Source organism: Rana temporaria, chromosome 2 (assembly GCF_905171775.1).
Source record: "Rana temporaria chromosome 2, aRanTem1.1, whole genome shotgun sequence".
NCBI lineage: Eukaryota > Metazoa > Chordata > Amphibia > Anura > Ranidae > Rana > Rana temporaria.
This window is the reverse complement of record NC_053490.1, coordinates 262,893,372-262,909,117: the sequence shown is the minus strand read 5'-3', so window position 1 is coordinate 262,909,117 and position 15,746 is coordinate 262,893,372. Positions and strand designations below refer to the sequence as shown.

General features: G+C 39.9%; 1 protein-coding gene across 3 annotated transcripts in view; it reads right to left on the bottom strand.

Annotated features, from left to right (window-relative positions):
* REPS2 (RALBP1 associated Eps domain containing 2) overlaps positions 1-15,746 on the bottom strand; it is a 192,141-nt gene that overhangs the window by 63,013 nt on the left and 113,382 nt on the right. For all 3 annotated transcript variants that reach the window (XM_040336880.1, XM_040336878.1, XM_040336879.1), the window contains exons 13-15: positions 10,859-10,904; positions 6,009-6,145; positions 253-314 (exon numbers count right to left, since the gene is read on the bottom strand). In XM_040336880.1, the coding sequence (XP_040192814.1) occupies positions 253-314; positions 6,009-6,145; positions 10,859-10,904 (245 nt within the window). The remainder of the gene's footprint in view (positions 1-252; positions 315-6,008; positions 6,146-10,858; positions 10,905-15,746) is intronic.

Sequence of the window (15,746 nt, the reverse complement as noted above, 5' to 3'; positions counted from 1 at the left end):
CTGTGATTTATGTTGTTTGTGCATGTAGAGCATGCCGTTTCATTCAGTGAATGTGAGTTCCTCTACTTAGTTCTATATAACAATAAAGGTTTTAACACTATAGGCACCGCGAGACAGTTTTCATGACACTTCCCCACGCATGTCTTGCATACTGTAGTTCATAAACTGCACGGGACCAACTAGCTCCGTTCCCAACTACGGTGGGTATGCAGGTTGAATGTAGCGTGACTGTAATAGTAAACATATTCTTACCTGTGACACACCAGGTCTTGGAGGCAGAGCAGGAGGAGGTTGCATCCATCCAGCTCGAGGAGCTGTAAAAACACATAAAATAGAAGGAAAATTGAATGAGTGCATATTTGATGCGGTATTAAATATGAAATAACTTTTTAAAATGATTTTGATAATCTTTGTCAATCTAATCAGTTAGTATAGGCTGTAGTAGATGTCTACAGAATGTATGCAAGCATAGGGAAAGTTACAGCTGGTAAACAAGGAACTATTTTAGATGAAGTCACATAAAAAATATTCTGGTGGCATCGATTGTTCAGTTATGATAATTTTATCTCTACAAAGATATTCAATTTGTGTTTAAAAAAACAATGTCACCTGCTGTATGCTCATCTTAATACTGTTCTTAAAGACAGTTCATTGTCGCAACACTACAATCTATCATTGCTTTTGTTAGGAGTAGATTTTAGAAAACCCTCACAGCTACTTAACCACTTCAGCCCCAAACCATTTAGTTGGCCAAAGACCAGAGCAATTTTTGGGATTCAGCACTGCATCGCTTTAACTGACAATTGCGTGGTCGTGCAACGTGGCTCCCAAACAAAATTGACGTCCTTTTTTTCCCTACAAATAGAGCTTTCTTTTGGTGGTGATTGATCACCTCTGCTGTTTTTATTTTTTGCGCTATAAATAAAAATAGAGCGACAATTTTTTTAAAAAAAGCTATATTTTTTTTTACAATTTTTGCTATAATAAATATCCCTAAAAAACATATATAAAAAAAAATGTTTTTTGCTCAGTTTAGGCCGATACGTATTCTTCTACATATTATTGGTAAAAAAAAAATCGCAATAAGCATATATTGATTGGTTTGCGCAGAAGTTATAGCGTTTACAAAATAGGGGATAGTTTTATGGCATTTTTATTAATATTTTTTTTTTTACTAGTAATGGCGGTGATCAGCATTTTTATCGTGACTGCGACATTATGGCGGACACATCAAACACTTTTGACACATTTTTGGGACCACTGTAATTTTTACAGCGATCAGTGCTATATATATGCACCGATTACAGTGAAAATGACACTGGCGCTGAAGGGGTTAACCACTACATGTGACACGTCACTGATCGCTGTTCCCGATCATAGGGAACAGACAATCAGTGACAGCGTCACTAGGCAGAACAGGGAGAGGCATGTTTACACTTGCCTCTCGCCGTTCTGCAACGATTGCGGAACACCGGCAGGCATCGAGATCGAGTCTGCGGGTCCTGCGGGCACAGTCACGGAGCTTGCGGCAGGGGGCGTGCGCGCCCGACACAGCAGGAGTTTCAAAGTGACAAACAAACGTTACTTTGCCCAGCCGTGCCATTCTGCCAACGTAAATCTACAGGAGCCGATTGGGAACCGGTTAAACACAGTATAAGAAATCAGATCCACAATAGTTTTATTGTTTGCATGGCCCATGTTTTTTTTTTCTATAAAAATATATTTAGTTTCCAAGTGCTTCAGTTTTTTCAAAACTGTGGCCTATTGTAAAATGCTATTGATTTTTCCTGCAGCCTGTGAAAATCCAATATCATAAGCTATCTTTACTGAAGATAAATCATGTTTCCAGCAGCATGATCTGGCCATATCTTTGCATCTATGTTTGCTGTAAACAAGCTGTTCCAGGCCACCTTTAGACTAAGTTCACACTGAATGCTACTTTGAAATCGTGTGACTTCACTTGAAATCGTGCAATTTCAAAGCCGCTTGTCAGTGCAACTTCAGGTGTGACTTGGCAGATATTTGTGCGACTTCATGTACAGATGTACCTGAAATTTCCAAAAACGAGTGCAGGAAATATATTTTCAAATCTGTGCGGCAATGCAAAGTCGGCATCGCAATAATTTAAAAAGTTCCAAGACTTGTCCTCATCACTGAATCTAACATTCATTATAATAATGATGTTTAGCTTGTTGCGTTTAAATAATCATATTCCTCTGAAGGTAACTCCCTGGTTAAATGCCCATTTTAATGCAGACTACATTAAATTTTCTACTAAAGTTGGAGCTGTGGGGGGGCGTGGCCAACGACCGGGATGTGAGGACGCGCTTAGCCTGAGCTCCGTCCGTGTCGCACACATCCTACCTCAATCCTGCTGACCCAATCGCCATCCAAAGATCCCACCGGTCCCCACAGCCTCCAGGGAGCCTTGTGCCCATCGGGAGATGGTCAAATAGGGCCCGTCGATGGAGGAAGACTCAGGATTTGTCCCGCCGCCGCCATGCAAAACGGGGCAAGATGGCGCCTGTCACCATGCTGCAGACACACGCAGCCAGCCATCCTCCTCCTTGCCTGCATTGAGGCAAAAACCTGCTGGGAGGGGTGAGTCACACTGTTCCCCCCCTGTCCTGAGCCCAGAAGGCCCCCTCCTCATATCACCAGCTGGGGACTCTGACCATGATAATGCTGACATGGATGCTGCTGATGCAGACCCCTCGGAGCCATCCCTGTTTTAGATCATGGTGGCCATCCAACATAGCCATGCATCCCTGACCACTCAAGGGACTCTATTAAAACTGACTTATCATTTTTGAAGCAGGATGTTCACAACCTCCACCATAGAGTGTCTAATGCTGAGCAGCGCATTGGTGCACTAGAGGATGAGACCCGTCCACTGCAGGGCTCTGTCAGGGAGCTGCGCTAGGCCCAGGAATACATGACAGATAGGCTCACTGACATGGAAGACAGTTTATGGAGGAGCAACCTTCGCTTCTTGGGGTTCCCAGAAGAGTCTGAGGGTAAGACCCCAGAAAAGTTTATGGAAAGATGGCTGATCTCCACATTTGGCGCACCAACCTTCTCGCCATTATTTGCCATTGAACGGGCCGACAGAGTTTCCATGCGCCCCCTACCCCCTGGGGCCCCGCCACGAGCCATGATTATCAAGCTGCTTCATTTCAGGGACAGGGAGGCTGCCAGAGAAAAGGGAAGGGTTTCCTTTAATGGAAGCGGAATAACCATTTTTCCTGATTTTTTGGTAGCCACATAAAAGCAACGGGCCACTTTAATCGCCATTAAACGCAGGCTCCGTGAGCTTCATCTTCCCTATGGCATGCTGTATCCTGCTCGTCTAAGAATCATTTACCAGGGCAAGGCCTACTTCTTTGCAGATCCTAAGGAGGCATCCCACTGGGTGGACACCCTGGGATGTCCGGAACACAGGAACCAGGACCGAAGGTCACCTCCACACTGAAAATGAACATGCTGAGTATATTTCCCTTGACAACCCTTCTCTCAAAATATCTTGGGGTGGTGGGGTACTATCCTGTGCCATTGTTTGCACTACATCTGCTCAACCTGAGGGGCTGTAGGTATCCTGTTCCTGATGCTGCATCTTTTATTTTTTTACTTTTTCTACCCATTTTTTGACCACCTCACCTGTTGCTTTTTTTTAATTCTCCTTCTTGACTCAGGGTCACCTGATATATATGTTCTGTGCGGTCGCGGATGGCGGCCAGTGTCTGAGGACTTCTACCACTTCTCAGGGATTATTGTTGGGGGGTTTGAGTCATGGCCACCCCACCTTGCAATTTTGGTTTAGGGAACAAAGCTCTCATATGTTTGGGTTTGGATGCCGGGAGGGTTAGGGTAGGTTGGGCTGTTCGGGGACTTTTGTTCGGGACTATTTTTGTATTTTTTGTACTCTGTCTGAAATACTGGTACTTGTTGTTGCATGTCTATCTATGGGCTGGACTAGACGGCCTTGCTATTTTGCACCTGATATTTTGTATTGCTGGAACATTGTCATATGTTTCTAACTTGCTCCTTAGTGTACATATCCCTCATTGTTCGCTGGGGGGCAAGTTCTGGTTACTTCCGGTGGGCGACGGGGAATGGGTTCCTCCAGCCATACGCTTTACGCTCTCTCATGTCTAGATTGCGTTTGGTGTCGTGGAATGTACGGGGGCTTAACTCAAAAGTAAAAAGATCGTTAATGTTTGATGACCTCCATCAATCTACGTAGATTATTCACAAATCTGCAGGCCACCCATGAAGAGATGGGGTCCAGGGCCGTTCGGTCTTTAGATGCACATAAGGCATTCGACTCGGTCGAATGGCCTTACCTGCTGGAGGTCCTGGCGAAGTCTGGATTCAGCGATACCTTTATCAGGTGGGTGCAACTGCTGTACTCGAAGCCCACTGCTAGACTCAGAGTGAATGCAGTCATATCTGATCCCTTTCCGATAAAGAGAGGCACCAGACAGGGGTGTCCTCTGTCGCTGCTGCTCTTTGCGCTGGCGATAGAACCAGAAGCTCCTTCCAAAACTTAGGAGTCATTATACAACATCCCATATGGCCTCTTACATTAAAACTAATTTAGATCCCCTCATAGGGCGCATGAAAACCACCTTCAAAACCTGGGCTAATCTTCCACTTACACTACTGGGTAGGATTAATATTTTTAAGAAGATTTTATTGCCACGATTTCTGTATGTTTTGGGTAATTCGCCAGTGTATGTCACCAAAAATAAATTTAAAGAGATAGACTCCATCCTCACCTCCTTTTTGTGGGGGGGGGGGCAGTCAGGATTGCCAAGGACACCCTTCAGTTTCCAGAACCTTCCTGCGGATAGTATTGTTCTATGCTAAGAAGTCTATAACCTTCCATTGAAAGTCTCCATCCTTACCTACCATTGCCTTCTGGCTCACCACAATCAATCATGCTATACCGCTGTATAAGTTGACATATGAGGACAGAAGGTTGCCCAAAACAATTCTTGAAGGTTTGGGGCTCTTGGGTTGATTCTGAAAGCACCATACCACCTGGTCCTTGAACTTTGACTGATGACTGATACCTATGCCCGTTGAGTAGACCTAAGTGAGTAAATTGATGATTTATTTGTTCCCTCCCCCTATTCTCTGTATGTTCTATGAATGTGCTCAATGTGTACCAGCTACCAGAGTTTTGTAAAATAATGTAATGGGCGATGTTCGCTCAGTATATGTGTTTGTTGTACTGTTTGTTTTGTACGTTAAAAAAATTAAAATTTACCTTTAAAAAAAGTTGGCGCTTTTCCCTTAAAAAAAATAAATAAATCTGAACTAGATCCAAAATATAACATAAACCTATAACATGAAATGTAAGGTAAAGAAAACCCATAGAAACCCAAGCCATTCTGTTGGCTGTATCTTACACAATGCAAACTATAGTATAATGCTATAGATAATCCACACCATGTTTTTTTTTTTGTGGATGTGCATACTGCAGTATAGATTTTTATTTTTACTCAGCACTTTCTAATTATGGTAATTGAAGGTGAATTAGAGCTAACTACTGATTTCTACAAAGCAAATTACAGTGCAATTTTGTCTGACTGCTTGATATAAGAATATCTGCTAGCTAACAGTACAATCTGCTGTGATCACAGTTGGCTGTGTAGAGGTAAAATCCTTTAGACCAAATCTTGCTTTAAAATTTTGGGCAATTTAAATAATCAAACAAAACAGACTACCCTATTATCTGTTGGAGAGTAATTTACCAAAAATAGATTGGTAGGAATGGAAGCATTTATGAGCTCTTGAAAGATGGACTATACCATATAACTAAGGACACCAGGAATAAGGGCAAGGTCACAGTGACTCAGCTGAATCAATTGATCAAATGACTGTGTTAGTCATATCTAGCAAGATTAGTACATTGAGAAAGGAGTAAAAATATTTAACATGTTTCTGTTTTATATGGTAAGCAGCATCCTCCAATTATAGAGACATAATCGATGAGTGATAACCTGGGGAATGTTGTTGTATGATTCTGCTTAAGTCCAGTGATGAAGCTCTGGAATGGGTTTTCTGAGGTCTTGGTGGTGGTGTGGGAGGTTCCTCTACTTTCTTCATAGTTTCCTCTATAGATGTGCTGGAATATGACCTGAAAGAAACACATTGAGTATATTGTAATATGTGAAAAAAAAAAATGATTATGCGAAAAGCAGCTTCCGAATTTTGCCCCTACAGACCTAGACACACATTGCTATAAAACCTAAATGAATTAATCAGTTTGACTCTCACTTGATGGTGCTCATTTGTACTGACTGATGCAGAATATGTACTTGTCCTCTTGTCATGGTGTTATGTAGTCAATTGATCCTCACCTGGCACTCAGAGAACATCTATATTATGATTTCATTTCAAGCACAGCTGTCCATTATGTTCTTTCTTTGCCATATTTCACCTTTCACTGCACCATTCTTTCTATCTGAACTCCTCAGCATAATTACACCATTTCATGTAAAATTATCAGCAGCAATGGACCCAGTCCCTTGTGACCACTATTGGACATAGTTTACACGTCGGAAAACACACCCTGCCCCCATCACCACCTACCAATATGAACAGTATAGTTTTGTATGGAGATCTGAATTATTGCCATGTTTGTCAGTCTCTTTACATGCACCCTGGCAATAGTTGCATGGGATTTATTCGGGTGAGTTTCCTGATGGCAGACAATGGGGGTTATTTACGAAAGGAAAATCCACTTTGCACTACAAGTGCAAAGTGCACTTGAAATTGCACTGAAAGTGCACTTGGAAGTGCAGTCGCTGTAAATCTGAGGGGAAGATCTGAAATGAGAGGAAGCTCTGCTGATTTTATCATCCAAATCATGTGCAAGCTAAAATGCTGTTTTTTTATTTTCCTTGTCTGTCACCCTCAGGTCTACAGTGAGTGCACTTCCAGTGAAATTTCAAGTGCACTCTGCACTTGTAGTTTGCACTTGTAGTACAAAGTGGATTTGCCTTTAGTAAATAACCCCCTATGTCAACAAAATTTGTTTCAAAACTTCCACTTTTAATCTGCATCAGAGACCCATGTGACTGGGTAAGAAAATAGAAGCACCATTAGGGGACGGGGACAGAGCATTGTCACCCTATAAGATGACATGAAGTGCCCGAAGAAAGGCCATCATAGCAGATATTATTTTTATTGAAAAATGGATTTAAAAAATATTGAAAATTATACTGGAATTTTCAACTACATGTTAAAGTATATATAAAAATAAATGATTGGGTTTACATACTTTAACTAGCAAAATATGCAATTCATCATGTTATCAACTGGTAGCTATACAGTAAATAAAAATCCATTCTATTCCCTATATATTTTTTCTATACTACAACGTAGAACAGACAAGATGACAATGAGAAGAGTTTCTGCTGACCAAGCTAACATTTTATTAATTTTTTATATTAATTGTGCCAGGAAGCATAATATAGCTGTATGAGCCACAACACATAAAATACTATGTCCAACATATTTTGAGTAAATTATTTAAAACATAAACAGTAGTAAGGATTTAATTATTTTCACATAAAACATCAATTTTACCTATCGACCGAATTCAACAAAGTATAAAAGGCCAATAATATTTGCCATGAATATTCTGGTGCTGGTTTTTGCCTATACTGTATTTTAGTCCAACAGTTTTTAACGTAATCCTTCTTTTAATTTTGCCTAGGCCGAGCTTGAAAAGGGATACCTTATATCAACAGTAAAGCTTTGTGCTGTTCACTTATTAGAGCTGGAATGTTTTAAATGTAAGCCCTTTAGCTGCTGTTATTTGGCTTTGTCAACACTGCTTCGGGAAAATGTCTTGCTGCTCTAATTACAGTACATTTTGGTACAAGCTTGTACTCTTTAGTTTTGTTGAAATTGTAATTGTACATTGTAAAACAATTTCTACAAATACAGTGCCTTGAAAAGGTATTCATACCCTTTAATTTTCCACATTTTGTCATGTTACTAACTAAAAACGTAAATATATATTTTTTGGGATTTTATGTGATAGAATAACACAAAGTGGCACATAATTGTGAAGTGGAAGGAAAATGATAAAAGGTTTTCAACATTTTTTTTTTACAAATAAATATCTGAAAAATGTGGGGTGCATTTGTAGTCAGCCCCCCTGAGTCAATACTTTGTAGAACCGCCTTTCACTGCAATTACAGCTGCAAGTCTTTTTGGGGATGTCTCTACCAGCTTTGCACATCTAGAGAGTGACATTTTTGGCCATTCTTCTTTGCAAAATAGCGAGAAAGATAAAAATACAAAAACCAGTAAAAAACATGGAGAGTACAGTTGATCAAATTAAATATGTTACATCCATGGTAGCCCAACGTGTTACGTGTATGTAAAACACTCTTCAGGGGCGGATGCTTGGAGCATCTAAAAAACATATATAATGTAATAAGATAAAATAGATTGATATAGTAGGTGATCACAGTAGGTTAGAGATGGAACAGAAATGTCCAACTTGAGTACTCACATGGATTCTTAGGTAAGTGGATGCGGTGGGTATAGAGCCATGGCCAAAAGTAGGTCCGCCAAGGGAGCTGAGGCGACATGCAGCGCACACAGGCTGGGGGCATACTTACCCAAGAATCCATGCGAGTACTCAAGGTAGACATTTCTGTTCCATCTCTAACCTACTGTGATCACCTACTATATCAATCTATTTTATCTTATTACATTATGGGGCAGATCCACAGAGAAATAGATCGGCGCAGCGTATCAGAGATACACTACGCCGCTGTACCTTACCTGGCGTAATTTCGAATCCTTAAAGATTTTGCGCCATAAGTTACGGCGGCGTAGTGTATCTCTGGCGGCGGAATTCAAATCGGCGATTAGGGGGCGTGATTCATTTAAATGGCGCGTATCCCCGCGCCGAATAAACTGCGCATGCTCCGTTTCTAAATTTCCCGCCGTGCATTGCGCGAAATGACGTCGCAAGGACGTAATTTTTTAAACTTAGACGTGACTTACGTACATTCCGATTCACGGACGACTTACGCAAAAAAAATAAAAAATTCAAATTTCGACGCGGGAACGACGGCCATACTTAACATGGCAAATCTAACTATACGCGACGAAATAGCAGCTTTAACTATACGCCGGAAAAAGCCGACTACAGACGACGTAAAAAAATGCGCCGGCCGCTCGTACGTTCGTGGATCGTCGGAAATAGCTAATTTGCATACCCGACGCGGAAAATGACGTGAACGCCACCCAGCGGACGGCGAAGAATTGCATCTTAGATCCGAAGGCGTACACCTGTCGGATGTAACCCAGAAGCCAGAAGCCGGCGTACTCTGTCTGTGGATCTGTCCCTATATATGTTTTTTAGATACTCCAAGCATCCACCCCTGAAGAGTGTTTTACATACACGAAACGCGTCGGGCTACCATGGATGTAACATATCTGATTTTATCAACTGCACTCTCCATGTTTTTTACTGTTTTTTTTATTTTTATCTTTCTCTTTCTCACTATTGCTGTCAATATGACATCCGTACATATGCATATTCATTCAATGTATCTACCAATCAATACAGATTATCATGTAGCGCCTGGCTATGCACTGTTGTATCCTTGATGCTTTTACTGCACATGCACATATTTATGTGTTTGGCAAGTATTATGAAATTACATTTATTTGAAATGATCGTTCCTCTTACATGTTCTCTGGTTTTGATGTATGCTATGCATTTTTATGTTCAATAAATATGTACCTTTTTTACCTGCACCATGTCTGCAGCCTCACTCAAAGTCCCAAATTTCCCCCTTCCAATTTTTTGAATCAGGGATGGAGGTGCACTACATATGCACCTCATTGAAAGTCCCGAACCTCCCATTTATCCTTTTTTGTTATCATGGATCCACCATTCTGAATTCCCTTGTAGACAGTTTAAAAGTGATTTTTATGTCATTGCTTTTAATGTAAATAAGGATGTGGTGTCTGCGCACCTCGGTCACAGAACCAAAACGGAACAGGTAATGGTCCCACACAGTTGCACTCACTTGTATAAAATGAGCGTGGGCAATTTTATACAAGTGAGTACTGTGTGGGACTGTTATCTGTTCCGTTTTGGTTCTGTGACCATCCCCATGTATGGCGTACACCTGCTTATGAGAGGACTGCAGCAACAGAAAGGAGACTACCACATTGTGTAATTTATATCATCCTTGTCTACACCCTGTGATCTGCGTTTGCTGTGTATCTTACAGCAGTGAGGTGAGCTGCTTGCAGACACAGAGGTGTATAACCGAAGAAGTTCATAGGCAGTGTGTGTATACAACACTTTATTCACTGGTGGTGGGACACACTATCACACAAGAATTCATAGAAATTTGTCTCAGCAAGTTTTGGATTTCTATTGTGTTTTTTTTTTACTGTATTTGGACTGTGTATCACATGCACTGGTCATAGCTTCACACATGTGTTTGTACTGACCCACTGATTTATTACATATCCACTTTGGCATTTGTTTTACAGCTTTATTGCAGTAGATCTTTTTATTTTATTTTCATGCTTCTATATCACCTTTATTGGCTGCAGGACAGCCATCTATTTCCTTTTGTTCCTTCACAGCGCAGACACCACATCCTTATTTACATTTTTCATACGTTTCTTTGAATTAGATTCACAGGTGTCTTGCAGCAGTGCCCCCTAGAGTTAGCTTGAGACAGCGCGGTATACCATAGCTTTTAATAACACTAATGTTATTGTAGGGCACATTTCATTTTGAAAAGTGCTAAACAAATATATAATTTATCATCATTCTAATAAATAGTTAGGCAAGTGTTACCTAGATCGTGGCCTTGTTTTAGGTGTATATGAGTCCTGGTGAACAGCTGAGTGAAAAAAGGAGAAAAAAAAAACATGATGACTTCATACACATACATGCTAAATTTGACTAAATTTGTGATCATTAGTAATTTTTTGGGGTTTATGCAGGCTTATTTGTTCACAGGTGGTTTGAAATTTATGGAACATGACAAAACATTTCTATAATTAAGTGTCCCTTTACTTTGTTGAAAATATATGCAAAGGCTACAAAATAATTCAGTATGTCAAACATTAAAACAAATGAGCACCCGAGGCCAAAAAAAGTAAGAAACTTCTTGAAATTTTGAGAAGTATGCCACAAACACTTGGAATTGATAATGACTGGTACAAACAGATTTTGGGAAGTGTCCCTTATTCATTCTAGAAGGGATACACCATATGCCAAATTCATGTACCTGCCTAGAACTTGTACTTGATTTTGGCGCATGCCGCATCACTTTTAGAATGCACAAGAGACACCTTCTCAAAACCTTTCTGCACCAGTTTCTCTCTATGTACGCCTAGAGAGAGTTGGCCTTAATTAGTTCCACTTTCATAAGATAGAAACTGCTGGTATGTTATACATATTTTGAATTTGGCATATTCATTGCACCACATTGTAAAAATGGTGCGTTTTAGAACTACCTGACTTTGGTGCAATAGTCACTGTTCGAACCAAAAGTGTTAAAGATGCTTCATGAATTTGGCTCAATACACCAAGTGGGATTAGCACCAGAAAAGTGTCGCAACAGCTTTATTAAATTCTCCCCAATCCCTAGAATTCATAACGACTGCCACAGACAGATTTTGCATAGGCATCTCTCATGCATTCTAAAAATGGTGCAGAATCCATGTACCAGTCTAGACACTTTCGCAAAATCTGTGTTTGCCAGTTTCTCTCTGTACGCCAAAAGAAAGTTGGTTTTTATTAGCTTGACTTTCTTAAGATATGAACCATTGATATTTTATTTTAAATTTGGCGCATTATTTTTGATGTAAAAGTAGAGTATTTTAGAACTACCTGACTTTGGTTCAAGAGTCGCTGAGAATCAAGAGTGTCGCAAACGCCAATGCTGGGAATTCAGCCTTTGCTTGATCAACAGGTTTGTCCATTTGCCAATGCAATAGTTAGAAGTCTGACTATCTTTGACTTGTCTGGTTGTTTATGCATTGGAAATTTGAACTGCAGTTGTCCTCCAGTTGTCTGTGTCTATGGTGCTCATATGCCCCTTACTCTGCTCTTGTTCATCATTGCTTATTTTACCTGTCTGGAACACAGAACCCGTTCTGTATTTGACCTGGGCATCAGTCTACTAAATCTGTTACTGTATGCTGTTTGAGCAGGGCCATCTGTCTAAGGACTTACGTAGCTCTGCATCTGTCTTGCCTGTTGTCAGATGTTGCCCATGGCTCTAGTCTACTGAATTCTGTGACTTTGCCTATACAGAGCTTGTCATCATTTTAAAAACTGCTAGGCTGAAAATTCTCAGTGACCTTTTGCCAACTGTCAGCACTCACTGTCAGTAGTTTCTTAACCCATATACTACCCACCTTTCACACACAATGCTCAAATCAACTACACTGCTAACAAATATCGGGTTATATGGTTTAGGGAACTAGAAGTAATCCTCTCAGTAAACCAAAGAATTTAAATACTTGGTAGCTTATCTGAATCTAAAAAATGAATTAGCACAAGAATTAGTGCACGCAGTTAATCTAATCTTCTTACTGTGAAGGTATTGCCTGCCTGCAAAATGAAACAGAAGTCATTACAATTGCCATTGGCATGACCTATTTTCTGCATGTGCTGAAATCACTGCTTATTACCAGCTTTACTGGGGCATACACAGGCAGGCAACACATTTTTAGTTAATTGTCCTGCTGTTGAAAGAAAAAAAAAAGAAAAAAAGATTTTTCGATATTATTCATTATTGGTACTTGGTATGCCATTTCTAAAAGTAGAATATAAATGCATATGTGAGAACTAGTATTATGTACTTAGCAGATTATATACCCTGCTGATACTTCTCTGCAGCAATCACCTGTAAATGTATTATATGCTCATCGAATTATTCATCTTGAACGATGGCCAAGAGCTAAATCAGATTTGTTAATCACTTATTTTTCAAGAATCCATTACATGGCAGTAACAGTGAAAAAAAGAAAAAAAATAGATTGTGGGCAGAAGTACAAACATGATCTGGCTATTAAGTGAGCATTTGTGCCAAGAACCTGCACACTCCTACTGCGAGATCTCACTTGTAAAAGAAAAGGAGCAGACTACCCTGGCACTGCTCTTTTTTCAAAAAACAATATGATTGGTTAAAAAAATACAACCAATAGATTCATTTTTACCTTGAAGTATGAGTTGTGTATGACTCCTGAAAATTATATGTATATTATCATAGCAGCAGCTACATATTTGCCAATCAACAAACCTGCATAAGCAATGCAATCGCCTAAACAGTATAGAGCACAAACACTATCTGCATATAAATTCTAGAAAATACACAACTAGCATGTGATAATGGATGTCAGCTCCCAGGTAACTCTCCCAATTGTGGAGTCCATCCAGCACAGAAATACCAATGAAGAGATTTTCAGGAAAATGGATATGCAGTCCAATCTGCATTTTTGTATTACAGGTTAAAGTAAACATGGTTAAGCTCTCTAGCTCAGATCAGCTTTTCTGGACTGGTAATCAGGAAATCTCAACAAGGCACCCCTTATTAGGTCTGTGTGTACCATATAATCACTACACAATACTAAAACTGTTGCTAAGTTGTCTAATAGTGTACAAACTAAATAATAATATCAAGGACCTCCATGCATGAAGACATCAGTTGCTTGGTCTGGAAATGTGTTTTTATTATTGTTTTGTGCTGATAAGGCAGATATAAACCAGTGATATTGGGTCTGGATTCTTGCTTGAATTGCAGTAAATAATGGCTGTGCATGACAAGTGAACCAGGGATCTGGCAAATGTCTAATCATGTCTCTGTAAACAAAAACCCTTGTATGTTTGTGACTGATTTATTTTACCTACAATCGGTTTAGTGATCTTTGGACTGTGTCTGGTTTTACTTTACAGTGGTTGTAAACCCTTACATATACCCAGTGAAGGGACTATTCACAGGTGATACACAGGGATAAAACAAATCCTCCTACATAAGGTGTATCTGTCTATCTGCAGTCTTCTCTTCTCTACATCCATTCAAAATACTGAATTTTTTAAGCATGTCTGAGAGGTCAGAAAAAAGTGGGTGGAGAGCTGAAGTTACACTCTGCAGAGCTCAGTGAGGTGATATCTTAGAGCTGATCAACCCAATCGCAGAAACAGAGCTGAGGCTGCCAATCAGCTGGAGGTCCCTCCCCTTTTTACTCTTAGTGAAAAAATTGACAGAAGTGACTCATGCTGATAGCAGAGGAACAGAGCAGCAGACAGAAATTAGACTTAGTGCTTTTATTTGAGACAGGTACACAGTATAGAAGCATATGCTTTGTTCATATTTCATGTCTGAGGTGTGCAATCACTTAAAAAACTTCCACATATTTATAAAAAAAGACTTCTCTGTGCATGCCGGAACCAATCATTTCATTTCCATGCAAGCAAGGATACAAAGTGCTTAAAACTTGTATGTCAGCTGAGCTGGACATGGCAAGAGAGCGGTGATCTTTCTTGATGAAACATCTACCCATCTGTAGCCACCCATTCTGAAGCATTTTTAGTTTATTACAGGACGATGTTTGTAACTTAGCTAAAGCACAAAACAATATAATAGTGATTTGAGCAATTGTAAAGGTTAACAAATCACAAATTAAGTTTAATAATTGTGACCGTTCAAATAGATTTGTAGAAGTTAAGATGCCCTTCCAAACCCTACATCAAATATAAATAAATAAAAAGCAGTGTGTCCACTTAGAAAGTATACTTAGAGATTATTAGAATCTCATTAATACTGTATAATTACATTGGAAGATAAAGATGGATTTAGGAGATTATAACCTAAATCCCAATGTACATTTTAAGAGTAAGTGGGTTATTTAAACAAAGCTAGTCTACACATACAGTATATACTCATTAGTCAAATATCTGTTTAACTCACATGACCTTAAAATTGATATTCCTTGTTGTCAAAACATTTTAAGGAATAATGAAACATATTACTAGGAATTTCTCACTACTTTTTGATATAAAATATAGGATTAGATTGCAAAAACAAATCTGTTACATTGTAAGAAAATCACAACCTTCTAAGGCCCCGTACACACGACCGAGTTTCTCGGCAGAATTCAGCCAGAAACTCGGTTCAGAGCTGAATTCTGCCGAGAAACCCGGCCGTGTGTACACTTTCGGCCGAGGAAGCCGACGAGGACCTCGGCGAGGAAATAGAGAACATGTTCTCTATTTCCTCGTTGTTCTATGGGAGAACTCGGCCCGCCGAGCTCCTCGGCGGCTCCAGGACTGAACACGCCGAGGAACTCGATGTGTTTGGCACGTCGAGTTCCTCGGCCGTGTGTACGGGGCCTAAGAGTTACCAAGTAGAAAAGAGCAAGTAATAAGTTGTGAATTAGATTTGTTAACAAAGCTATAATGGTAAACTTGTGAACTTTTAATCAATGGCACTTCAAGACAAACTCCAGTCAGGATGAAAAAAACCGTCATAAATCACCCTCACGAATAAGAAATCATGCGGCCCTGGACATATGGGAATCACCTAATCATCCATGTGACATGATTAGAATGCAAAATGTAACTACTGCTAAAGGCATTACGTCCTTTGCCCCCACACAATGCTTGCAAATGGGGGTATTAGAAATGCCTCTGATTTTATGCTTTGTCACCAAGGGGTTGTGTTACTAAAACT